Here is a 26899-nt window from a genome sequence, read left to right as displayed (position 1 = left end):
GACAGAGTGTAGCGTAACAAAATTTGCAGATGACACGAAGACTAGTGGGAAAGCGGGTTGTGTAGAGGACACAGAGAGATTTAGATAGTTTAAGCGAATGGGCTAAGGTTTGGCAGATGGAATACAATGTCGGAAAGTGTGAGGTCATCCACCTTGGAAAAAAAAACAGTAAAAGTGAATATTATTTGAATGGGGAGAAATTACAACATGCTGCGGTGCAGAGGGACTTGGGGGTCCTTATGCATGAAACTCTTTTGAGTTTACCTGCAAAAACAAAAACATTAAAACTATGCCACCCGACCTGGGTGACACAGCAGACATTTTCAAGGCCCCTTTTTTTTATTTATTTATTTTTTATTTTTTTATTTTTTTTATTATTATTTTTTTTTTGTGGTTTTTTTTGGGGCGCTAAAATCAAATTTTTCCAGTGCCCCCTATAAAAGGGGAGGGGGACACTAAAAGCACCGGCAATTAAAACAAATTAAACTTTAAAACGTAAAATCAAATTAAAATTTGGTTGCCGGGCGTGATGATGCATTCCAGTCCCTCCGGTGCCCACCTCTCGCGGAAGGCCGCGAGCGTACCGGTGGACAGCGCGTGCTCCATCTCCAAGGACACCCTGGACCGGATGTAAGAGCGGAAGAGAGGCAGGCAGTCAGGTTGAACGACCCCCTCGACCGCCCGCTGCCTGGACCGGCTGATGGCACCCTTGGCCGTGCCCAGGAGCAGTCCTACGAGGAGGCCCTCGGACCTACCCGCTCCCCTCCGCACAGGGTGCCCAAAGATCAGGAGAGTGGGACTGAAGTGCAGCCAGAATTTCAGGAGCAGCCCCTTCAAATAATGGAACATCCTTATGCATGAATCCCAAAAAGTTAGTTTGCAGGTGCAGCAGGTAATCAGGAAGGCGAATGGAATGTTGGCCTTCATTGCGAGAGGGATGGAATACAAAAGTAGGGAGGTCCTGCTGCAACTGTACAGTGTATTGATGAGGTCGCACCTGGAGTACTGCATGCAGTTTTGGTCACCTTACTTAAGGAAGGATATACTAGCTTTGGAGGGGGTACAGAGACGATTCACTAGGCTGATTCCGGACATGAGTGGGTTACCCTTATGATGACAGATTGAGTAGACTGGGTCTTTACTCGTTGGAGTTCAGAAGGATGAGGGGTGATCTTATAGAAACATTTAAAATAATGAAAGGGATAGCAAGATAGAGGCAGAGAGGTTGTTTCCACTGCTAGGGGAGACTACAACTAGGGGGCACAGCTTCAAAATACAGGGGAGCCAATTTAAAACCGAGTTGAGAAGGAATTTCTTCTCCCAGATGGTTGTGAATCTGTGGAATTCTCTGCCCAAGGAAGAAGTTGAGGCTTGCTCATTGAATGTATTCAAATCACAGATAGATAGATTTTTAACCAATAAGGGAATTAAGGGTTACGGGGAGCGGGCGGGTAAGTGGAACTGAGTCCACGGCCAGATCAGCCATGATCTTGTTGAATGGCAGAGCAGGCTCGAGGGGCTAGATGGCCTACTCCTGTTCCTAATTCTTATGTTCTTATGACCCCTTATCCTGAGACCATGATCATGTTCAACCTGAGGAAACAGCCTCTCAGTATTTATCCTGTCAAGTCCAGTAAGAATTTTTAATGTTTCAATGCGATCTCCTCTCATTGTTCTACATTCTGGGGAATATAGGCCAAGTTGACTCAATCTCTCCTCATAGGTCAATCCCCTTATCCCAAGAATCAGTCTAGAGAACCTTTGTTGCACTCCTTCGAAGGCAGGTATAACTTTCCTTAGGTAAGGAGTACAAAACTGTACAGAGTAGTTCGGTGTGGTCTCTCCAAGGCCCTATATAAATGTAGTAAGACATCTTTAGTCTTATGCTCCAATCCTTTTGTAATAAAGGCTAACATACCACAAGGTGAGGGAGGAGGCAGAGTGAGAGGTCTTAGCTGATGTGCCACTTGTATTTTGTGAGCGGAGGCACAAGGGGTTATGGGTGGGGAGTTTACTTGTTCAGCTTGACTGGTGTCCCACAAGAGCTCAAGTTATTTATTAAAGCAATATCAATCATCGAGATCAGCAACTAGCATATCGCACCCAAGGCCACAGTGATGTAACTTGCTCAGGTAGGTATTAATGGCGCTCTGTTTTGACAAGTTGCTTTCATCCGTGTAAATAACGCAATAAATTAAAGCTCCCTCCACACTGACCTATCAAACACTCCCAGGGCAGGTACAGCACAGGTTAGATACAAAGCAGAGCTCCATCTACACTGTCCCATCAAACACTCCCAGGGCAGGTGCAGCACAGGGTTAGATACATAGTAAAGCTCCCTCGACACTGTCCCATCAAACACTCCCAGGGCAGGTACAGCACAGAGTTAAATACAGAGTAAAGCTCCCTTTGTGCTGTTCCATCAAACACTCCCAGGGCAGGTACAGCACGGGTTAGATACACAGTAACACAGCTCTGTTTACACGCAACATGAATTATCGGATAGATAAAAATGATAAATTACAACATAGGGGACGGCCATCTTTAGCTGGAGCCCGCAATGTAATCGCATTTCCCTACCCTTCCCCTGTAAATATAAAGCTCCCTTTGCACAGCTCCAACACTGGGTTTTAATTGGTGATGCCACATGACACCTTCTACAGCAAACTCTCTCACCAGCTGGCCTCATCGTCTTTCTAACTGAGATTCCTAATGCCAGTTAGTGCGCCAACCCTCTTCTCGATCTTGCTCGTTGCAATGCTCCATCTCACACTCAACAAGCTCCCCACTGGAGGGGAACTCAACTACAGTGGGAACCTGTTCAACCTTCGCCGTCTCCAGGCCAGATCCAAGACCATCCCAACCTCTGTCGTCGAACTACAGTACGCGGACAACACTTGTGTCTGCGCACATTAAGAAACTGAACTCCAAGACATAGTCAACAACTTCACTGAGACATACAAAAGCATGGGCCTAACACTAAACATCCGTAAGACAAAGGTCCTCCACCAACCTGACCCCGCCACAAAGCACTGCCCCCCAGTCATCAAGATCGACGGCATGGTCCTGGACAACGTGAACCACTTTATATACCTCGGGAGCCTATTATCAGCAAGGGCAGACATCGACGATGAGGTTCATCACCACCTCCAGTGCACCAGCACAGGCTTCGGCTGCCTGAGGAAGCAAGTGTTCGAAGATCAGGCCCTCAGATCTGGCACCAAGCTCATGGTCTACAACAATGTAGTAGTAATACCCGCCCTCCTATATGGCTCAGAAACATGGACCATGTACAGTAGATGCCTCAAATCATAAGAACATAAGAACAAAGAATTAGGAACAGGAGTAGGCCATCTAGCCCCTCGAGCCTGCTCCGCCATTCAATAAGATCATGGCTGATCTGGCCGTGGACTCAGCTCCACTTACCCACCCTCTCCCCGTAACCCTTAATTCCCTGTACCGCCTCCAAAGCCAGTATATCCTTCCTTAAGTAAGGTGACCAAAACTGCACGCAGTACTCCAGGTGCAGCCTCACCAATAGCCTATACAGTTGTAGCAGGACCTCCCTGCTTTTGTACTCCATCCCTCTCGCAATGAAGGCCAACATTCCATTCGCCTTCCTGATTACCTGCTGCACCTACAAACTAACTTTTTGGGATTCATGCACAAGGACCCCCAGGTCCCTCTGCACCTCAGCATGTTGTAATTTCTCCCCATTCAAATAATATTCCCTTTTACTGTTTTTTTTCCCAAGGTGGATGACCTCACACTTTCCGACATTGTATTCCATCTGCCAAACCTTAGCCCATTCACTTAACCTATCCAAATCTCTTTGCAGCCTCTCTGTGTCCTCTACACAACCCGCTTTCCCACTAATCTTCGTGTCATCTGCAAATTTTGTTACACTACACTCTCCCCTCTTCCAGGTCATCTATGTATATTGTAAACAGTTGTGGTCCCAGCACCGATCCCTGTGGCACACCACTAACCACCGATTTCCAACCCGAAAAGGATCCATTTATCCCGACTCTCTGCTTTCTGTTCGCCAGCCAATTCTCTATCCATGCTAATACATTTCCTCTGACTCCGCGTACCTCTATCTTCTGCAGTAATCTTTTGTGTGGCACCTTATCGAATGCCTTTTGGAAATCTAAATGCACCACACCATTGGTACACCTCTATCCACCATGCTCGTTATATCCTCAAAGACTTCCAGTAAATTAGTTAAACATGTTTCCCCTTCATGAATCCATGCTGCGGCTGCTTGATTTCACTATTCCTATCTAGATGTCCCACTATTTCTTCCTTAATGATAGCTTCAAGCATTTTCCCCAACACAGATGTTAAACTAACCGGCCTTTTGTCTGCCCCCTTTTTTAAACAGAGGCGTTACATTAGCTGCTTTCCAATCCGCTGGTACCTCCCCAGAGTCCAGAGAATTTTGGTAGATTATAACGAATGCATCGGCTATAACTTCTGCCATCTCTTTTAATACCCTGGGATGCATTTCATCAGGACCAGGAAACTTGTCTACCTTGAGTCCCATTAGCCTGTCCAGCACTACCCCCCTAGTGATAGTGATTGTCTCAAGGTCCTCCCTTCCCACATTCCTGTGACCAGCAATTTTTGGCATGGTTTTTGTGTCTTCCACTGTGAAGACCAAAGCAAAATAATTGTTTAAGGTCACAGCCATTTCCACATTTCCCATTATTAAATCCCCCTTCTCATCTTCTAAAGGGACCAACATTTACTTTAGTCACTCTTTTCCGTTTTATATATCTGTAAAAGCTTTTACTATCTGTTTTTATGTTTTGCGCAAGTTTACCTTCGTAAGCTGTCTTTCCTTTCTTTATTGCTTTCTTAGTCATTCTTTGCTGTTGTTTAAAATTTTCCCAATCCTCTAGTTTCCCACTAACCTTGGCCACCTTATACGCATTGGTCTTTGATTTGATACTCTCCTTTATTTCCTTGGTTATCCACGGCTGGTTATCCCTTCTCTTACCGCCCTTCTTTTTCACTGGAATATATTTTTGTTGCGCACCATGAAAGAGCTCCTTAAAAGTCCTCCACTGTTCCTCAATTGTGCCACCGTTTAGTCTGTGTTTCCAGTCTACTTTAGCCAACTCTGCCCTCATCCCACTGTAGTCCCCTTTGTTTAAGCATAGTACGCTTGTTTTTGACACAACTTCCTCACCCTCAATCTGTATTACAAATTCAACCATACTGTGATCACTCATTCCGAGAGGATCTTTTACGAGGAGATCGTTTATTTTTCCTGTCTCATTACACAGGACCAGATCTAAGATAGCTTGCTCCCTTGTAGGTTCTGTTACATACTGTTCTAAAATCGCTGGAGAAATACCACCAACAATGTCTCCGCAAGATCCTACAAATCCCCTGGGAGGACAGACACACCAACATTAGTGTCCTCGACCAGGCTAACATCCCCAGCATCGAAGCACTGACCACACTCAACCAGCTCCGTTGGGCGGGCCACACTGTTCACATGCCTGACACAAGACTTCCAATGCAAGCGCTCTACTCAGAACTCCTAAATGGCAAGCGAGCCCAGGTGGGCAGAGGAAATGTTTCAAGGACATCCTCAAAGCCTCCTTGATAAAATGCAACATCTCCACCGACACCTGGGAGTCCCTGGCCAAAGACCGTCCTAAGTGGAGGAAGAGAATCTGGGAGGGCGCTGAGCACCTCGAGTCTCGTCGCCAAGAAAGCAAGCGCTGGCAGTCTCCTCACCCATCCTTTCCTTCAACCGCTGTCTGTCCCACCTGTGACAGACACTGTAATTCCCATATTGGACTGTTCAGTCATTTAAGAACTCACTTTTAGAGTGGAAGCAAGTCTTCCTCGATTTCGAGGGACTGCCTATGTTGATGATGATAGTGCAGCATTAGACAATTCGCTGGTGTCCATTCACACCCACTGGGAGATCCTATGATCCTGAAATGTAGCTGTGTATCATTATAAACTTCCCTGTTTGCTGGGATCATTGGGAATAAACTTTTCCTTCAAAGCAGTGCAAAATTGATACTCACATGTTTTCCTGGGATTCCTTCAGGGCCAGGATCCCCGTCACTTCCCTACAGAACACAAGGACAGGTGAAAGGACTGAAGATAAAATGCCCCATCAGGAGCTCTTTGCTGCTGGTTCACCACAAAGAACCATTTGTGAAACGTGCAAAGTGGCCAGAATCACTTGACCCATGATCTCATCCTTCGGCTCACCTTATCTAGCCTCCACATTCCTGGTATGGAACAATTGATAATCCAACAGCATTTTAGATTATTTCCCCCACTCTCCATAGATTGGTGGTGTCTCCTCCCACTGTCTGTTCAACTCAATCGATGGAAGAGTCCAACAAACGCAGGGTTGGGAAGGAGAACGTAAATTTAACAATAAAGTGTCGATTCAGATTCAGAACAGAGGAATTAAGCCTTAAATAAAAACAAAAAATGCTGGAAACACTCAGCAGATCAGACAGCATCTGTGGAGAAAGAAGGTAAATGTCACTGACCTTTCTCCGGTTCTGATGCAAGGTCATCGACCTGAACCGTTAACTCTGTTTCTCTCTCCACAGATGCTGCCTGACCTGCTGAGTATTTCCAGCATTTACTTTTTATTGCAGATGTCCAGGAACCACAATATTTTGCTTTTGAAATAAATCTTAGATTGCTGACAAGTTCCAGGACACGACTGGCCTTCAGGGCTGGTGAATTCACAACTGAAACTGCTGCTTGTACACGGCATTAATACAGTCAGTCAGATGCCAGCGGTCTCTTTATAGATCTAATTTTAATTCTATTTAACATTGGACTACGACAGTATTGGGCTTGATATTAATCCCCTCAATGGGCAGGAGAGGATCGGGGTGGGTTAACAATTTAAACATGGGGAAAGTGTCCCCAATCCACGTGCATGCCTGCCACCATTTTGACTGTGGTGCATTCTGTGATGTGTACGACTATCCCGCCAAGGAAAAGAGTGTTTGAAGACCAGGCCCTCAAATCTGCCACCAAGCTCATGGTCTACAGGCTGTAGTAATACCTGCCCTCCTGTATGGCTCAGAGCCATGGACCATGTACAGTAGACACCTCAATTTGCTGGAGAAATATCACCAAAAATGTCTCTGCAAGATCCTACAAATCCCCTGGGAGGACAGATGCACCAACGTTAGCGTCCTCGACCAGGCCAACATCCTCAGCATTGAAGCACTGACCACACTTGATTAGCTCCGCTGCACTGGCCACATAGTCCGCATGCCAGACACGAGACTCCCAAAGCAAGCGCTCTACCCGGAACTCCTTCACGGCAAATGAGCCAAAGTTGGGCAGAGGAAACTTTACAAGGACACCCTCAAAGCCTCCCTGATAAAGTGCAACATCCCCACCGACACCTGGGAGTCCCTGGCCCAAGACCGCCCTAAGTGGAGGAAGTGCATCCAAGAGGGCGCTGAGCATCTCGAGTCTCAACGCCAAGAGTATGCAGAAATCAAGCGCAGCCAGCGGAAAGAGCATGCGGCAAACCAGTCCCACCCACCCCTTCCCTCAATGACTATTTGTCCCACCTGTGACAGAGTCTGTGGCTCTCGTATTGGACTGTTCAGCCACCAAAGAACTCACTTCAGCAGTGGAAGCAAGTCTTCCTCGATTCCGAGGAACTGCCTATGATGATGAGGGGACCTCATTAACATATCTCTCAGTGCAATTGGGAGCCTGATTTTAAACTTGCTGCTGGCTGGGTTTCCCAGGGCTCAGGAAGTGAAAGAGAGGCAGGAGCTGCCAGCTCCACAAGGTACGTGCTTTTCCTTGGACTCCTTGTGGGTAGGAGGAGCAGGAGTGCCCCCAGAAAATCAGAGCAGCACCCAGCCCCTGGAATCTCTGTTCAAACAAAATGAGAACATACAATTTTGCTTTAATGCCCCAATGATTTTACTTCCCAGGGTTACTCACAGCAGTGTCCACGAAATTAATTTTTAATTGCTGGAGACTCCAGGGAAAACCTGGAGGGTTGGCAACTCCCTGGAAGGTTTAATGAACCCATTCACTGTTAACTGGCGAGAGAGATCAGGGCAGTGAAGATGGAATTGGCTGCAGCAATGATCAAGGGACACGAGCTTGGGATTGGTCGGGACTTCAGGAGGCTGAGCCGGAGGGATTGGGCAGGGACTGGAGCTGAAGAATTTATATTTCCTCAATGAACTTACCGCAACTCCTTTTGATCCGGGTGGGCCTCCGTGTTTTCCCTTTGAGACATAAAAGTAAACCACTGTTAGAACTGCACTAACCAGAGGAGATCAACCTGTTTGTACCAGGGAGACAGGAAGAAAGGAAAGAGATAGGTCAGTAAAGGCTGACTGAAGAGTTTGATGACCTTGCACTAGAACATGGAGGAGGAAACACACAACATCCGGGGAAGAGAGAAATCACACTTCGGGTGCGAAATTGCCCCCCGCTGGAAACGGGGCGCACCTACCCTGTTTCTGTTGCTTTTACTGGTGCGGTGGTCTCTTGAGCGAAATTCTGCTCTTTGATTTTTTTTCAGCAGACCGGAAGTCAGTCATAATGGGGGTGGATATGAAGCAGTGAGCACATGGGAGTGAGGGGGAGGGGAAAGTGAGGGGAAGGTGAGGGGGAGGGGAAGGTGAGGGGAGGTGAGAACGTAAGATCAGAAAATTAGGAGCAGAAGGCCATTCAGCCCCTTGAGCCTGCTCTGCCATTCAATAAGATCAGTGGTTGATCTTCTATCACTACCACTTTCCTGCACTATACCCATACCCCTTAATAATCAAAAAACTATCGATCTCTGTCTTGAATATACTCAACAACTGAGCCTCCAGAGCCCTCTGGAGTAGAGAATTCCAAAGATTCACAACTCTCTGAGTGAAGAAGTTTCTCCTCATCTCAGTCCTGAATAACTGACCCCTTATTCTGAGACTGTGACCCCTGGTTCTAGACTCCTCAGCCCAGGGAAACATTCCCCCCTGCATCTACCTTGTCAAGCCCTGTAAGAATTTTGTATGTTTCAATGAGATCACCTTTCATTCTTTTAAACGCTAATATAGACCTAGTCAACTCAATCTTTCCTCATAGGACAATCCCCCCATCCCAGGAATCATAGAAACATAGAAAATAGGTGCAGGAGTAGGCCATTCGAGCCTGCACCACCATTCAATAAGATCGTGGCTGATCATTCCCTCAGTATCCCTTTCCTGCTTTCGCTCCATACCACTTGATCCCTTTAGCCGTAAGGGCCACATCTAACTCCCTCTTGAATATATCAATAAACTGGCATCAACAACGCTCTGCGGTAGGGAATTCCACAGGTTAACAACTCTCTGAGTGAAGAAGTTTCTCCTCATCTCAGTCCTAAATGGCCTACCCCTTATCCTTAGACTGTGTCCCCTGGTTCTGGACTTACCCAACATCGGGAACATACTTCCCGCATCTAACCTGTCCAGTCCCGTCAAAATTGTATATGTTTCTAAGACATCCCCTCTCATCCTTCCAAACTCCAGTGTATAAAGGCATAGTCGATCCAGTCTCTCCTTATATGTCAGTCCTGCCATCCCTGGAATCAGTCTGGTGAACCTTCGCTGCACTCCCTCAATAGCAAGAATGTCCTTCCTCAGATAAGGAGATCAAAATTGAACACAATATTCTTGGTGAGGCCTCACTAAGGCCCTGTACAACTGCAGAAAGACTTCTCTGTTCCTTCATCTAAATCGTTAATATATAGTGTAAAGAGCTGGGGTCCCAGCACTGAGCCGTGCGGCACCCCACTAGTCACTGCCTGCCATTCTGAAAACGATCCTTTTATCCCGACTCTCTGCTTCCTATCTACCAACCAGTTCTCTATCCACGTCAGTACATTACCCCCAATACCATGTGCTTTGATTTTGCACACCAATTTCTTGTGTGGGATCTTGTCAAAAGCCTTTTGAAAGTCGAAATACACAACATCCACTGGTTCTCCCTTGTCCACTCTACTAGTTACATCCTCAAAAAATTCCAGAAGGTTTGTCAAGCATGATTTCCCTTTCATAAATCCATGCTGACTTGGATCGATCCTATCACTGCTTTCCAAATGCGCTGCTATTTCATCTTTAATAATTGATTGTAACATTTTCCCCACTACTGGTGAACCTTTGTTGCATTCCCTCTATGGCAAGTATATTCTTCCTTAGGTAAGGAGATCAAAACTATACACAATACTCTAGGTGTGGTCTCACCAAGGCCCTACACAATTGCAGCAAGATATCTTTACTCTTATACTCAAATCCTCTTGAAATAAAGGCCAACATACAAGTTGTTTTCTTAATTGCTTGCTGTACCTGCATGTTAACTTTCAGTGATTTGTGTACAAGGACACCCAGGGGAAGGTAGGGGGAGGGGGAATGTGAGGGGAGGGGGAGGGGGAATGTGAGGGGAGAGGGAATGTGTGGGCACAACCCAGGAGAGAGAGTTTGATCACCACACGTCAACTGCTGGTTGCAATTGCCTATCATTGTTTCAGGGAATGTGCTGCACCCCAATTAAAGGAAGTTTCACTCCATCTGGAATTTCAGAGGGGGGGGATGGTCACACTGAGGGGGGGGATGGTCACACCGAGGGGGGGGATGGTCACACTGAGGGGGGGGATGGTCGCACTGAGGGGGGTTCACACTGAGGGGGGGGATGGTCACACTGAGGGGGGGGTGGTCACACTGAGGGGGAGGATGGTCGCACTGGGGGGGGAGATGGTCGCACTGAGGGGGGGGTCACACTGAGGGGGGGGGGATGGTCACACTGAGGGGGGGCGGGATGGTCACACTGAAGGGGGGGGGGGATGGTCACACTGAGGGGGGAGGAAGGTCACACTGAGGGGAGGGGATGGTCACACTGAGGGGGGGGATGGTCACACTGAGGGGGGGATGGTCACACTGAGGGGGGGGGATGGTCACACTGAGGGGGGGGGATGGTCACACTGAGGGGGGGGATGGTCACACTGAGGGGGGTGGATGGTCACACTGAGGGGGGGGTCACACTGAGGGGGGGGGATGGTCACACTGAGGGGGGGGATGGTCACACTGAGGGGGGGATGGTCACACTGAGGGGGGGGGATGGTCACACTGAGGGGGGTGGATGGTCACACTGAGGGGGGAGATGGTCACACTGGGGGGGGGATGGTCACACTGAGGGGGGGATGGTCACACTGAGGGGGTGGGGTGATGGTCACACTGAGGGGGGGGGTTGGTCACACTGAAGGGGGGGGGTTGGTCACACTGAGGGGGCGGGATGGTCACACTGAGGGGGGGGGGGTGATGGTCACACTGAGGGGGGGATGCTCTCCTTGCCCATTCGTACTGCAGTAACGCTGCGAGTTACCGCCTGCGCTGGATTAGCACTTCTGCTGTCTAACCCGCCATCAGCCGCTCTCTGGTGCTGGGGGTCACGCAGTCCTGCACATGACACTCACCGGTTTTCCTGGGTCTCCTATTCCTGGCGGTCCCGGGGGTCCCGGGGATCCTGGTTCGCCGGCTAGTCCCTCCGGTCCAACTGGTCCTGGATCTCCCTAATTAAGAGAACAAACAGAATGTGAATCCAAGTGAGATTGCAGCATTAACTGGTTTTAAAACCCAGGCCTTCACTAGCAGGCCATCCTGAACTGGTGGTGATGGGGATGAGAGTGAGGAGGCTGTCGGTACTTTCAACAGGGAAACCCGTTAATTCTGACAATTAAAACCACGGCATGGGATGTTCCAGAGTGAATGATGCTCATGGCTCTGTGTTTACAAACACTGGAGAGACGTTATAGTGAAAGGATGTACTTTACAAATCAGAGGCCTCACAGAACTGACCAAGCAGTGAATCTCAGGGCGGTAGACACTCAGTAATGCCATGGTGCTAGTCTGCTTTAACTGCAGGATTTCTGAATCAAAAGCACTTTAAAGGGATAACAGCCCAGAAATTCAGCCACACAGCGCCTATTTTTCAGGTGCTAAACAGCCTCTGCCGATTCCACTATGGCGCTCATTACAAGCTGCAAATGTGCCATCTACCATATTGGTAAAGGCCAAAAAATCAGCATGCAGTGCCCACGCTCGAGATAGGCATTAGGCCCTTTGCACATGCAAATAAGGAGTCTAATGCTTGTGTGTGGCCCCGACTGTAAAATTGGATTAGCCTGAGGCAGCGAGCACGCCGGAAAACCAGACCCAATGCAGCCTAACAGGCTGCCCTTAAAGAGGCTTTTGAAGGCCTCAGCCAATAAAATAAGTGTTTAAAATATACCTGGCTGAATGTAAAGCCGGGAGGAGCAGGAATGGTCGTCCCAATCTTACATTAAAACTGCTGTTGGCCAGCGCTTTCCCCTCCTTCCTCTGCGATTGCTACGTGCCCAAATTTCTAGGCCACGTGTAATTCAACAGTGTGTTTGGCAAATCTTTTCGATGTACATTTGCCCATGCATGAGACACGTAACTCCATTTTAGTCACAAAAAGCCGATACAGTTTTTTTTGGCCAGACCGGGTAAGGGCAGCAGATTTTCTTCCCTAAAAGGACATTAGTGAAACACTTGAGTTTTTACAACAATCTAGTATTTTTAATTCCAGAATAATTTAATTAATTGAATTTAAATTCCCCAGCTACTGGTGGGATTTGAACTCGTGTCCCCAGGTTATTAGTTTAAGCCTCCAGATTACTAGTTCAGTAACATAACCACTATGCTACCATGCCCCTTTAAAACATTTGCATCACCCTACTACCTGTCCTGTAGGGGTTTGCCTGACAATGGTGCTGTTTCCTCACACTGCCGATTCCCGACGTCCTTTGTACGCTCTCCCTCCTTCAATCACCCCCATCTCCACATGACCCAGTCATTCCAATAGATTTGGTGGGCACCCCACAGCCTCCATTCTCAAGGGGAAGGTGTGGAGATGATGCTGTCCAAACTCCCCCGTCCTCCACAATCAGTCACTCGAAATTTTAATGACCACCCTTCTGCTGCCATAGCAACACCGCAGGGGCAGATGAACAGGGGTGCTCTGCCACAAGAGATGGAGAATGTGTCGGGTGGTGTGCTGCTGTCATTTAAATATCATGATACGTGAGCAGGTCTGTGTCACCTGTCACTCCGTCAGGCCATGGGAGGGCAGCAAACACGCAGTGATCCAGCAGACTCCCTGACCCCCTGTCCACCACATTTCCGCCAAAATAATTGGCAGAGGGAGAACGGAAATTCCCACCTCAGCATTCACTCCAACAAAGCCTCCTTCCAACCTCAACCAAACTTCTCTCCACAGATCTTAACTGTTTGCTCAATGCAATCTCCTTTCTCTCTCACTGTGTTTCATTTCCCCACACCCCAGATCATGTGAGCCCCACCCTCCTCTCTGTTACTCTTTCGAGCTTTCAGTGTCAGTCAGGTTGGCCCAAGCTCCAAGGCAGAAACCGGCAAGAGAGGAAGCTTAGCCTGGAGAGGGAGGGGACATAGAAACATAGAAACATAGAAAATAGGTGCAGGAGTAGGCCATTTGGCCCTTCTAGCCTGCACCGCCATTCAATGAGTTCATGGCTGAACATGCAACTTCAGTACCCCATTCCTGCTTTCTCGCCATACCCCTTGATTCCCCTAGTAGTAAGGACTTCATCTAACTCCTTTTTGAATATATTTAGTGAATTGGCCTCAACAACTTTCTGTGGTAGAGAATTCCACAGGTTCACCACTCTCTGGGTGAAGAAATTCCTCCTCATCTCGGTCCTAAATGGCTTCCCCCTTATCCTTAGACTGTGTCCCCTGGTTCTGGACTTCCCCAACATTGGGAACATTCTTCCTGCATCTAACCTGTCTAACCCCGTCAGAATTTTAAACGTTTCTATGAGGTCCCCTCTCATTCTTCTGAACTCCAGTGAATACAAGCCCAGCTGATCCAGTCTTTCTTGATAGGTCAGTCCCGCCATCCCGGGAATCAGTCTGGTGAACCTTCGCTGCACTCCCTCAATAGCAAGAATGTCCTTCCTCAGGTTAGGAGACCAAAACTGTACACAAACAACAGCATGTTTGAATGCGTCTGTGCTTTTCTGTCCTGCTGTGCACTCAGAGCAGACACGGGTGATGGAGTCATCGCCCCCCTCAACTTCCCAGTGTGAGCAGATTCCCAAAAAAGAAACATTTCTGGAGCCAGTGCCAGAACTACACGTCCTTCTGCTGCCAACAATCAGCATCAGCCACCATTGAACCTAAAATAATTTAACAACAAGCAGGCTGAGTGTTATTCACTCTCACAAGACAGATGCAGATGAGGAACACAGCTCGATCCACACCACAGCATTGAGCGATCTCATAGGTTTAGCTTTAGCCGCCACCCCCCCACCCAGAGACCATTCCATGTACTGATCACTCTTTACATGATTCTTCCCCTGCAAGCTGTCTGAAATTGGCCCTTTACTAGTCTTACCCTGCATTTCCTTGTTTCTCTGCCTTGATGTAATTCTCCAGATTGGGGATAAACTGGGCTATAAGATATTCTGCGGCGAGTGTCTCATCTCCTGACTCCCCAAAGCCTTTCCACCATCTACAAGGCACAAGTCAGGAGTGTGATGGAATACTCTCCACTTGCCTGGACGAGTGCAGCTCCAACAACACTCATGAAGCTCGACACCATCCAGGACAAAGCAGCCCGCTTGATCGACACCCGATCCACCAACTTAAACATTCACTCCCTCCACCACCGGCGCACCGTGGCTGCAGTGTGTACCATCTACAAGATGCACTGCAGCAACTCGCCAAGGCTTCTTCGGCAGCATCTCCCAAACCTGCGACCTCTACCACCTAGAAGGACAAGGGCAGCAGGCACATGGGAACACCACCACCTCCACGTTCTCCTACAAGTCACACACCATCCTGATTTGGAAATATATCGCTGTTCCTTGATCGTCACTGGGTCAAAATCCTGAAACTCCCTCCTAACAGCACAGAGTACCTTCACCACACAACCTGCAGCGGTTCACGAAGGCAGCTCACAATCTCCAGGGCAATTAGCGATGAGCAATAAATGCTGTTCTTGCCAGCGATGCCCACATCCCATGAATGAATCAATTAAAAAAAAGATTTACCTTTTCTCTACCATTTAATACTTTTGATTGCTCAATAAAGATAGCTACTATCGGTCATCTGCCTTCAAGGTTAAACACTCCCCCAATCTTTCCTCATATCTAATTCCTCTGACTTTAGGGATCAGTTTTGTCTGAACTACTTTTTCAATACAAGGGACTGGAATTGCCCATTTTTATAGCCCCGTTAGCACCTCCGGGGGGCGCTAATGGGGCGCAATGCCATTTTTGCCCGGGATGGGGGCCCCAGGCAAATTGCTCCGGAGGTTTGGGGGGTGCTGTGCCATGCCCTGCGATTAACCGGCGTGCAACTGCTGATGACATTATCACAGTGCTTGCTGACCCCTTTACTCCACGCGGGGGAAATTTCCCCACGGGTTGCAAAGCTGGCGGACATCCACCGCTGGGCTCCCCTTAAAGGGGTGGCCTTTAGCGCCTCGGGCTGCCATTTTTGTTTGTCAGCCAACTCTCGTGTCAGCCCAATAATGGCAGCCTTCGTTATGGGCCGGTGGATCGCATCCCTGGTAGTCCAGTGGCAGCCACCAAAGGCCATGTAGATTGCGCAGCGGCCCTCCCCTTTAAATTGCAAGGGAGGGGTGTTGTAGCATGTCAGCGCTGCGTGCAACACTGCGCTACTGCCCCGGGAGCGCCTCTCCAAGGAAGTGGAGCACCGGAGAGGGGCGCACGGGCCAAATTCGCGTCGGGGTAGAAACTTCCGGGCCTGGCGCAGGAAGTCCCAGCCCTGGAAGGTTATCGACCCAATCGGGCGAAGGGCAATTTCCAGCCCAAAAGCTAACCCACCTGCCTCAGGGGTTAAAGGTCAGACTTCCACTTCCAGGTAGCATCCCAACCCCCTTAGGTTGTTGCAGCTTCATAACACACTCCCAGCCACTTGTACTTTTAAAACGCAACACAAAACATTGAGGATCTACTAAAGATTATTGACAAACCTTTGCACCTTTCGGTCCAGTCACACACAATTCTCCTGATTTTCCCTAAAAAGACAAAATTACACAAGAAAGAATTATTAGAATGGTGATGAGGAACAGAACAAAACAAACATGGACGATCACTTCTAAAACAAATTAATCTGGTTAATGGATGGTGACTCCTGTTTCCCAGAATTCAGTGAGGCATTCAAGACGTCAAATCGGAGAAAGATTGGTGCAGTGATGTCATTCTGCCTCTAGTGGTCATTGGCAAGAACTGCACATTCAAAAATTCCATTCTTACTCTCGCAGGCTCCAACTGGGCTCTGACTCTTCGCTGGCTCATTGAAATTCTCTCACTGTACACTAATAGAAAGTTCCAGTACAGGGACAGTCCACTCAGCCCATCAAACCCTACCAGTGATTTTCTCCGTATGAGTTCCCCTATTCTGATCTCAATCTCCTGGTCACCCCCTGTACACTTTAATATCCCACCCAGACTATATCCACAGTCCTCACTCCCCAAACCCTTTAATATCCCACCCAGTCTAATACCACTCTCCTGCTCACTCCCCATACCCTTTAATATTACTATTTTCATGCACAGTCTAATTCATTTTTAAAAGAATTTCTGAACTCTGCTTCAAAAACAATCCACATTTTAACCACCCTGTGATTTGCATATGGTCATTTGTAAATGATGCAAAGAATCTAACGGCCATTTCAGGCACACACCCTGGATGTCTACGGATATCCCTTTACAAATATGGCGCACAGCACGCTTCCATCACTGAATTAGTGCATGCACACCACCTGCCATATTGGAACCTTAGGCATCTATTTTACACCTATGAAACAGGCATAGTGTGATCCAATTTCTAGGCCTATTTCCAGTTGTGGAGGGGTCTATTACGAGGGGGCATAGTTTTAAGGTGGTTGGTGGAAGGTTTAGAGGGGATTTGAGGGGGGGGGGCTTCTTTACACAGAGGGTTGTGGGGATCTGGAACTCGCTGCCTGGAAGAGTGGTGGATGCAGAAAACCTCACCACTTTTAAGAGATGGTTGGATGGGCACTTAAAGTGCAGTAACCTGCAGGGTTACGGACCTAGAGCTGGTAACTGGGATTAGACTGGATGACCTTTTGTTGGACGGCACAGATATAATCGCAAGTACTGCAGGGAATAGAATACTGCCAGCGTGATCTCCTAGACTGGTTTCGATCACCTGGATGCGTCGGAGAGGAATTTTCCCAGATTTTTTCTCCCTAAATTGGCCTGGGTTTCTATCTGGTTTTTGCCTCTCCCAGGAGATCACATGGCTCTGGTTGGGGTGGAGTGTAGAATGTTTCAGTATAAGGGGTGTCGCAGTTGTGTGAGGTGGACTGGTTGGGCTGGGTGCTCTTTGCCTTTCCATCATTGTTTATAGGTTTATATGTAACCTTTAGGGCTGCTGACCAAGGACCATGCGGCTCTTTGTCGGTCGGCGCGGACACGATGGGCTGAAATGGCCTCCTTCTGTGCTGTAAATTTCTATGTTTCTATGAGTAACATCTTATCCACGGCATGTGATGAGATTGAATTTTATAAATCTGGCAATTTTTCTGCCAGTCATTATATGATTGTAAAAACGCAACAAGCTCATAAATGTCCTTCAGGGAAGAAAGCCTGCCATCCTCATCCAGCCTGGTCTACGGGTGACTCTCTATGACATGCTATGTGGTTGGCTCTCAATGTCCTCAGGGAGACCCCAGTCTATGGGCAATAAATGCTGCCTTGCCAGAGTTGCCCACACCCCAAGAATAAAGCTAATAAAAAAAACTGCTAAATACATTTCAAATAGGTCATTGTTAGCAGGTAGAGCACAATTTAATCCTAACAGTCAAAGCTTGAGTCAAACCCAGATATCAGATGAAACATATTTTGGAAAAACCCACATCTTGGGTACGACTGTCTGATATTTATGTAACTGGATGAGTTACCCAGTGACCTGGATTAGTAATCCACAGGCCTGGACTAGTTATCCCGAGGCCCGGACTAGTTATTCCCAGGCCCGGACTAGTTACCCCGAGGCCGGGACTAGTTACCCCAGAGGCCTAAACTAGTTACCCCCGAGGCCTAGACTAGTTATCCCCAGGCCCGCACTAGTTATCCCCAGGCCGGCACTAGTTATCCCCAGGTCCACACTAGTTATCCCCAGGTCCGCACTAGTTATCCCCAGGCCTGGACTAGTTATCCTGAGGCCACGACTAATTATCCCGAGGCCTGGACTAGTTAACCCGAGGCCTGAACTAGTTATCCCGAGGCCTGGACTAGTTATCCCCAGGCCCACACTACTTATCCCCAGATCCTGACTAGTTACCCCGCAGCCTGGACTAGTTATCCCCAGGCCTGGACTAGTTGTCCCCAGGCCTGTACTAGTTATCCCCAGGCCTGGACTAGTTATCCCCAGCCAGGGCTAGTTATCCCAAGGCCTGGACTAGTTATCCCCAGGCTTGGACGAGTTATCCCAGGCCTGGACTAGTTACCCCAAGAACGTGTGTGAAAATCACAAAGTGGCAGTTTTGAGAATTTTGTATTCAGTTTAAAAAGTCTGGAGATAAAAATAATTGTTGCAGTGTTATAAAAACCCAACTGGTTCACTAATGACTTTTGGGGAAGGAAATCTGCCGTTCTTACCCGGTCTGGCCTATTTGTGAATGCAGTCTCAAAGTGGCTGCCTCTGCCCGCTGAAGCAGCCTAGTAAGCCATTCAGTTGTATCAAACTATTACCAGCGGTTCAACGAGAAGGCCCAACACCACCTTCTCAGGCCAATATCCCAAGAAAGAATACAAAAAAATTGCGGGATCATCTTTAAGGTCCCTCCGTTTATCTCAAACCCACTGTTAAACAGCCTTTCCTGGAGTTGAGTCCATTAAATACCACAAGGTCAGTTGGGAATAAGAAGACCTCAATCTTCCAGAGCACCAACCCAAATCTCTTCCTGTTGCAACATCCAGCTCTTTCTTCAATTAATTCCTTCTGTTAATAAACATAAGAACATAAGAAATAGGAGCAGGAGTAGGCCTTACGGCCCCTCGAGCCTGCTCCGCCATTCAATACTATCATGGCTGATCCAATCATGGACCCAGGTCCACCTCCCTGCCCGCTTCCCATAACCTCTTATCGTTTAAGAAATTGTCTATTTCTGTCTTAAATTTATTAAATGACCCAGCTTCCACAGCTCTGAGACAGTGAGTTCCACAGATCCGCAACCTTCAGAGAAGAAATTTCCCCTCATCTCAGTTTTAAATGGGCGGCCTCTTATTCTAAGATCATGCCCTCTAGTTCTAGTCTCCCCCATCAGTGGAAACATTCCTCTCTGCATCCACCTTATCAAGCCCCCTCATAATCTTATACGTTTCGATAAGATCACCTCTCTTTCTTCTGAATTCCAATGAGTAGAGGCCCACCCTACTCAACCTTTCCTCATAAGACAACCCCCTCATCTCGGAATCAACCTTGTGAACCTTCTCTGAACTGCCTCCAAAGCAAGTATATCCTTTTGTAAATATGGAATCGAAAACTGCACACAGTATTCCAGGTGTGGCCTCAGCAATACCCTGTACAACTGTAGCAAGACTTCCCTGCTTTTATACTCCATCCCCTTTGCAATAAAGGCCAAGATTTCATTGGCCTTCCTGATCACTTGATGCATACTGACCTTTTGTGTTTCTTGCACAAGTACCCCCAGGTCCCGCTGTACTGCAACACTTTGCAATCTCCCTCCATTTAAATAATAACCTGCTCTTTGATTTTTTTCTGCCAAAGTGCATGACCTCACTCGTTCCAACATTATACTCCATCTGCCAAATTTTTGCCCACTCACTTCGCCTGTCTATGTCCTTTTGTACATTTTTTGTGTCCTCCGCACACATTGCTTTTCCTCCCATCTTTGTATCGTCAGCAAATTTGGCTACGTTACACTCGGTCCCTTCTTCCAAGTAGTTAATATAGATTGTAAATAGTTGGGGTCCCAGCACTGATCCCTGCGGCACACCACTAGTTACTGATTGCCAAACATAGAAACATAGAAAATAGATGCAGGAGTAGGCCATTCGGCCGTTCGTGCCTGCACCACCATTCAATAAGATCATGGCTGATCATTCACCTCAGTACCCCTTTCCTTCTTTCTCTCCATACCCCTTGATCCCTTTAGCCGTAAGGGCCATATCAAACCCCCTCTTGAATATATCCAATGAACTGGCATCAACAACTTTCTGCGGTAGGGAATTCCACAGGTTAACAACTCTCTGAGTGAAGAAGTTTCTTCTCATCTCAGTCCTAAATGGCTTACCCCTTATCCTTAGACTTTGTTCCCTGGTTCTGCACTTCCCCAACATCGGGAACGTTCTTCCTGCATCTAACCTGTCCAATCCCTCAGAATTTTATATGTTTCTATGAGATCCCCTCTCATCCTTCTAAACTCCAGTGAATACAGGCCCAGTCGATCCAGTCTCTCCTCATATGTCAGTCCTGCCATTCCGGAGAATCAGTCTGGTGAACCTTCGCTGCACTCCCTCAATAGCAAGAACGTCCTTCCTCAGATTAGGAGATCAAAATTGAACACAATATTCTAAGTGAGGCCTCACTAAGGCCCTGTACAACTGCAGTAAGACCTCTCTGCTCCTATACTCAAATCCCCTAGCTATGAAGGCCAACATATCATTTGCCTTCTTCACCGCCTGCCGTACCAGCATGCCAACTTTCAATGATTGATGTACCATGACACCCAGGTATGATTCCAACATTTTCCCCACTACTGATGTCAGGCTAACCGGTTTATAATTACCTGCCTTCTCTCCCCATCCTTTCTTAAAAAGTGGTGTTACATTAGCAACTCTCCAGTCCATAGGAACCGATCCAGAGTCAATAGACTGTTGGAAAATGATCACCAATGCATCCACTATTTCTAGGGCTACTTCCTTAAGTACTCTGGAATGCAGACTATCAGGCCCCGGGGATTTATCAGCCTTCAATCCCATCAATTTCCTTAACACAATTTCCCGCCTAATAATGATTTCCTTCAGTTCCTCCTTCTCACTAGACCCTCGGTCCCTTATTATTTCTGGAAGGTTATTTGTGTTTTCCTTCGTGAAGACAGAAACAAAGTATTTGTTTAACTGGTCCGCCATTTCTTTGTTCCCCATTATAAATTCACCTGAATCTGACTGCAAGGGACCTAGGTTTGTCTTCACTAATCTTTTTCTCTTCACATACCTATAGAAGCTTTTGCAGTCAGTTTTTATGTACCCAGCAAGCTTCCTCTCATACTCTATATTCCCCCTCCTAATTAAACCCTTTGTCCTCCTCTGCTGTATCATAAAATTCTCCCAGTCCTCGGGTTTGTTGCTTTTTCTGGCCAATTTAATTGCCTCTTCCTTAGATTTAACACTATCCTTAATTTCCCTTGTTAGCCACGGTTGAGCCACCTTCCCAGTTTTATTTTTACTCCAGACATTGATGTACAATTGTTGAAGTTCATCCATGTGATCTTTAAATGTTTGCCATTGCCTATCCACCATCAACCCTTTAAGTATCACTCGCCAGTCTATTCTAGCCAATTCACGTCTCATACCATCGAAGTTACCTTTCCTTAAGTTCAGGACCCTAGTCTCTGAATTAACTGTGTCACTTTCCATCTTAATAAAGAATTCTACCATATTATGGTCACTCTTCCCCAAGGGGCCTCGCACAACAAGATTGCTAATTAGTCCTTTCTCATTACACATCACCCAGTCTAGGATGGCCAGCCCTCTAGTTGGCTCCTCGACATATTGGTCTAGAAAACCATCCCTAATATACTACAAGAAATCCTCCTCCACCGCATTGCTACCAGTTTGGTTAGCCTAATCAATATGTAGATTAAAGTCGCCCATGATAACTGCTGTACCTTTATTGCACGCATCCCTAATTTCTTGTTTGATGCTGTCCCCAACCTCATTACTGCAGTTTGGTGGTCTGTACACAACTCCCAGTAGTATTTTCTGCCCTTTGGTATTCCGTAGCTCCACCCATACGATTCCACATTATCCAAGCTAATGTCCTTCCTTACTATTGCATTAATTTCCTCTTTAACCAGCAACGCCACTCCACCTCCTTTTCCTTTCTGTCTATCCTTCCTAAATGTTGAATACCCCTGGATGTTGAATTCCCAGCCTTGGTCACCCTGGAGCCATGTCTCCGTGATGCCAATTACATCATATCCATTAACTGCTATCTGCGCAGTTAATTCATCCACCTTATTGCAAATACTCCTTGCATTGAGGCACAGAGCCTTCAGACTTGTTTTTTTAACACCCTTTGCCCCTTTAGAATTTTGCTGTAATGTGGCCCTTTTTGCTTTTTGCCTTGGGTTTCTCTGTCCTCCACTTTTACTTTTCCTCTTTCTATCTTTTGCTTCTGCCCCCATTCTACTTTCCTCTGTCTCTCTGAATAGGTTCCCATCCCCCTGCCATATTAGTTTGAGAATGAACCATTTAATCCCGACTCTCTGTTTTTGTTTGTTAGCCAATCCTCTAAACATTGATTTAGTCGCGTCTGTTAAGAGTTTTTTTAAACATTATTGGAAAATTTGATCAGAATAGGCAGAATACTCACATCTCTGCCTGGGAGACCAGCCAGTCCCGGGAACCCTGGTTCACCCTTCTGACCTCTCTCGGACTTCGGAGGCAAACAGAACATTCTCAAATTAGATTAATAAACAGAGCTCCCCAACTCAAAAATCTGCTTAAATTATCACACCCAATTAGAAAGAAAGAAAGAAATCAATGGGAAACAATGGCATACTTCTGGGAGCAACTGAGTCCTCGAACCAATGATACGAATGCCATCATTTAATGTCACCACACTCTGCTCACTGAAAGTCAGCCAACTCGAAATGGGCACAGCAACCTGTGTCCTACCCTGCACCAACACAGGAATCAAACAAGTTTCTGGGTTCATACATCAGACTAAAGGATTAATATTCAGCTGAAGACAGCATTTGTATGCCATTCTTCGAGAACTCCAACCCAACTGTCTTCCCATTACTGTTTTTACATCCACCTGAAGAGGCAGGTTGGCATCAATCTAATACCTCGTCTGAAGGACAGCATTTCCGATAGGTGGTCAGGCCGTACCCTTTGTCTCCCAGTAGCCAGCTCTGCCCTTCTGGCTGCTGCTCAAACATGTCAGATAGAACGCTGTCACGTAGGATGAACGCATCGTGGGTGCTGCCAGGGTATCTCGCATCGACTGACATGATGCACTGCTTGTCGTCACACACGAGCTGCACATTGATAGAGTGGAAACCTTTCCTATTTCGGTACTGCTCAGATTCCTCCACGGGTGCTCGCGAGGCTATGTGGGTACAATCAATGCAGCCCTGTACTTTTGGGAAGCCGGCAATCCTGAAGAAGCCCACAGCCCTCTCATGGATCGCTTGTGCGGTCATTGGGAAATTGATGAAGTCATTCCTTCGCGCATAAAGTGCAGCCGTGACCTGGTAAATGCAGACATGTATTGCACGTTGAGAGATGGCACACACATCTCCAGTTGTAGCCTGAAACGATCCCAAGGCATAGAAAGAAAGTGCAGCTGTTACCTTCACTTCAACAGACAAGGCAGTTGTCCTTCTGCTTCTGGGCTGCAAATCTGCTCTCACCATATCACAGATCTCAGTGACAACTTCTCTGCAAAAACGCAGCCTTTTCACACAATCAGCCTCGCTCATGTCCAGGTACGAGCGCCTGGCTCGATATTGTCGACATGGGTAAGGTCTTCTGCCCATCAACCGACGGGCTACGACGTTCCTGGTGCAGTGAGCTCTAATCAATTCTCTCCTATGCAGTGAATTGATGGCAAACCATTGTATAATATGTGGTGTTGACAATGCAGCACCCATTCTGCAAATTTAAATATAAAACTGTCGATGTGGCTGCCTCTCCCTGTCCAAATGGCCTCAGTCCCCCTCACAGCTCGAAGGCTGCTGCTGTATCTTTGGCTGCCGGCCAGCCACTGACGCCGCCCCTATAGCGTGGCCGAATGGCCTCACATCGGTCCGCTGATTCTTTGGCTGCCGGCCAGCCACTGACGCCACTGATATCTCATGGCCTCGGGTCCGTCCGGTACTGCTTCTTCGCGGCCAGCCACGAAGAGAATGAAGGCCTGCCTCAAGCACTGCAGCTCAGCTCAAAGCTTGCTGCCGCTGCCGTCGAGACACTGACGCCACACCGCTGCCTGTCTCCAACATGAAAGGCCTGCCTGAAGCACTTTCACACAGGTAGGAACATCTTTTCTTTGCTTATAAATTTTTATTCAGGTTTGATTTATTTGTATAATATTTGTATAAGTTTAACTAAGGATTGACTGTAGAATTTAATGACTTCCCTTCCCCCCCCCTCCCCCCCACCTCGTTCCCTACGCCTAATTTGTAACCTACGCCTGATTTTCTAAAGTGTAGACAAGGTTTTTTCGAGCGTACAAAAATCTTCACTTACTCCATTCTAAGTTAGTTTGGAGTAAGTTTTCACTCACAAAACTTTGAAATCAGGCGTAAGTGGCCGGACACGCCCCCTTTTGAAAAGAAAATTCTGTTCCAAAGTGAAACTGTTCTACCTGACTAGAACTGGAGCAAACTAAATGTGGAGAATTCCGATTTCTAAGATACTCCGTTCTACACCAGTTGCTCCTAAAAATCAGGAGCAAATCATGTGGAAACTTGGGGCCAATATTCCAGGTGAGGCCTCACCAAAGCCCTGTACAACTGCAGTAAGACCTCCCTGCTCCTGTACTCAAATCCCCTAGCTATGAAGGCCAACATGCCATTTGCCTTCTTCACTGCCTGCTGTACCTGCATGCGCAGCTTTGCCTGAATCGGGATCAGCTTGGGTCGTTGTGCTCTGTCGCCCCACAGCCTCTCGAATGCCTTCTGGCTCATTATTGATTGACTCGCCCCCGTGTCCAATTCCATGGAGACTGGAGTGCCGTTGAGTTTAACTTTTAACATTATCAGAGGGCTTTTGGTGGTGAAGGTGTGTATCCCATATTCTTCTTCTTCATCCTCAGGTTGAGTTGCCTCTCCTGCTCGTTCAGCGTGATCCTCGCTGGATCAGTCGTCCTCTCCCGACTCTGCCACGTGGTGAGTCACAGGTCGTTTGCACATTCGCTGGAGATGCCCCATTGTTCCACAGCCCTTGCACACATAGTGCTTGAATCGACATTGATGGGCTCTATGACTGCCTCGCAGCACCAGCATGGTGCTAATGGATACGTATTTATGCCCCACGGCACCCTAGGTCTGGCCTCTGTGATCGTGTAGGCCCTGCCATGTACAGTTCTGCCTGCTGAAAGCATTATTTTATGCACAGTACTTGCCGGTGAGCTTTCATTCTGTGAAGATATCTGTTTTGTGTTGTCGCTCGTGGATATGAAAGCCTGAGCTATCATAGAATCATAGAACGGTTACAGCACAGAAGGAGGCCATTCGGCCCATCGAGCCTATGCCCGTGATGGCCTTGCTCAGATCTAGGGATTCGGCAGACAGCAGTTTGCGAAGAATGACCTCGTGGCCAATTCCAAGCACGAAAAAGTCCCGCAACATTTCCCCCAAAGATCCGGCAAATTCGCAATGCCCCGCAAGGCGTCTTAGATTGGTGACAAAGCTCGCCACGTTCTGGCCCTCTAAGCGATGGTGCGTGTAAAAGCGATACCTGGCCATTAAGATGCTCTCCTTCGGCTTGAGGTGTTCCCAAACCAGCGTGCACAGCTCTGTGTAAGTCTTGTTCGTTGGTTTGTCCGGTGCCAGCAGATTTTTGAGGAGGCCATATATCGAAGACCCACATACAGTGAGGAGAATCGCCCTGCGCTTGACCACCGTCTCAGCCTTGTCCAGTTCATTGGCCACGAAGTACTGGTCGAGACGCTCAACGAAGGCTTCCCAATCATCAGCCTCAACAAATCTCTCAAAAATACCAATGGCAGCCATTACCACATGAAAAGTTCGTGATCCGTTACTCGTCGCCAAATGTTATATCCAGAATAACTCCACAAGATTGTATTGTAAGCTCAAACTGTTGTGACCTTGGTCTCTTTATTCAGACTCCAGAGTGAGAAAGCAGCATGGTAGATTACCTTTTATACCTGCTTGCCCAGGGTGCATAGGTGACCCTTAGGTCTCCCACAGGTGTGCCCCCTGGTGGCAAGTCTTATATATTGGTGAGGTTGACATACATACATAACACTGAGATCAGCGCAGACCGGGGATCAAACCGAGCATTGAAGCTGGGCTCTTCTGATTTGATTGACTCAGTAGCACACTGGGCAGTCAAGTAAGTCCAACCAGGTGAGACACATGCTCCCTTTGCACATATCTGACCAGTTACCAAGAGAAACAGAGGTAGGAGAAAGTGAATGGCTGAAAGCAACCACTAGCAGAGCAAAGGGGCTAAGATATTAAGAGAATGAGGAGCAGCACTAAAAAGCGAAAAAAAAGTTTTATTTTTCAGGGATGAGAGTAAGGTTCCCTTTACAGATTCAGTGCTCTGACTTGTTAACAGTGAGGAAGATTAATACTCACCGACTCTCCCTTCTCTCCTTTCTGCCCTTGTGGACACTGGAAGTAAAGGAGACAGGTTCAGTAGGGTTGTCCTTCAGGGAGAATTTGAGGTACAAATTTGTGGGCAACCAATTTCGAGCATGAAGGTGGGGATGAGGCTGGTCCGTAAATGGACCTCAGGCTTCATCTAAATAATGCAGGCCAGCTGCGGGCATCAATCGCACCTCCACAAGCTCTTCTACACCATCGAATTTCAGGCCATCTAGCTCACCGATAGTGGCCTCAGGTGAAT

At 47.5% G+C, this 26899-nt stretch overlaps 1 protein-coding gene across 15 annotated transcripts in view; it reads right to left on the bottom strand.

Annotated features, from left to right (window-relative positions):
- col16a1 (collagen, type XVI, alpha 1) overlaps nucleotides 1–26899 on the bottom strand; it is a 618256-nt gene that overhangs the window by 398062 nt on the left and 193295 nt on the right. For all 15 annotated transcript variants that reach the window (XM_070899262.1, XM_070899261.1, XM_070899260.1 and 12 more), the window contains 6 exons: nucleotides 26629–26664; nucleotides 22671–22733; nucleotides 16057–16101; nucleotides 11471–11566; nucleotides 8220–8258; nucleotides 6051–6095 (listed from right to left, as the gene is read on the bottom strand). In XM_070899262.1, coding sequence (XP_070755363.1) covers nucleotides 6051–6095; nucleotides 8220–8258; nucleotides 11471–11566; nucleotides 16057–16101; nucleotides 22671–22733; nucleotides 26629–26664 — 324 coding nt within the window. The remainder of the gene's footprint in view (nucleotides 1–6050; nucleotides 6096–8219; nucleotides 8259–11470; nucleotides 11567–16056; nucleotides 16102–22670; nucleotides 22734–26628; nucleotides 26665–26899) is intronic.

Source organism: Pristiophorus japonicus, chromosome 14 (genome assembly GCF_044704955.1).
Source record: "Pristiophorus japonicus isolate sPriJap1 chromosome 14, sPriJap1.hap1, whole genome shotgun sequence".
NCBI classification, from domain to species: domain Eukaryota; kingdom Metazoa; phylum Chordata; class Chondrichthyes; family Pristiophoridae; genus Pristiophorus; species Pristiophorus japonicus.
The sequence above is the reverse complement of the archived record's forward strand: the minus strand, read 5'-3'. Positions and strand labels throughout refer to the sequence as shown.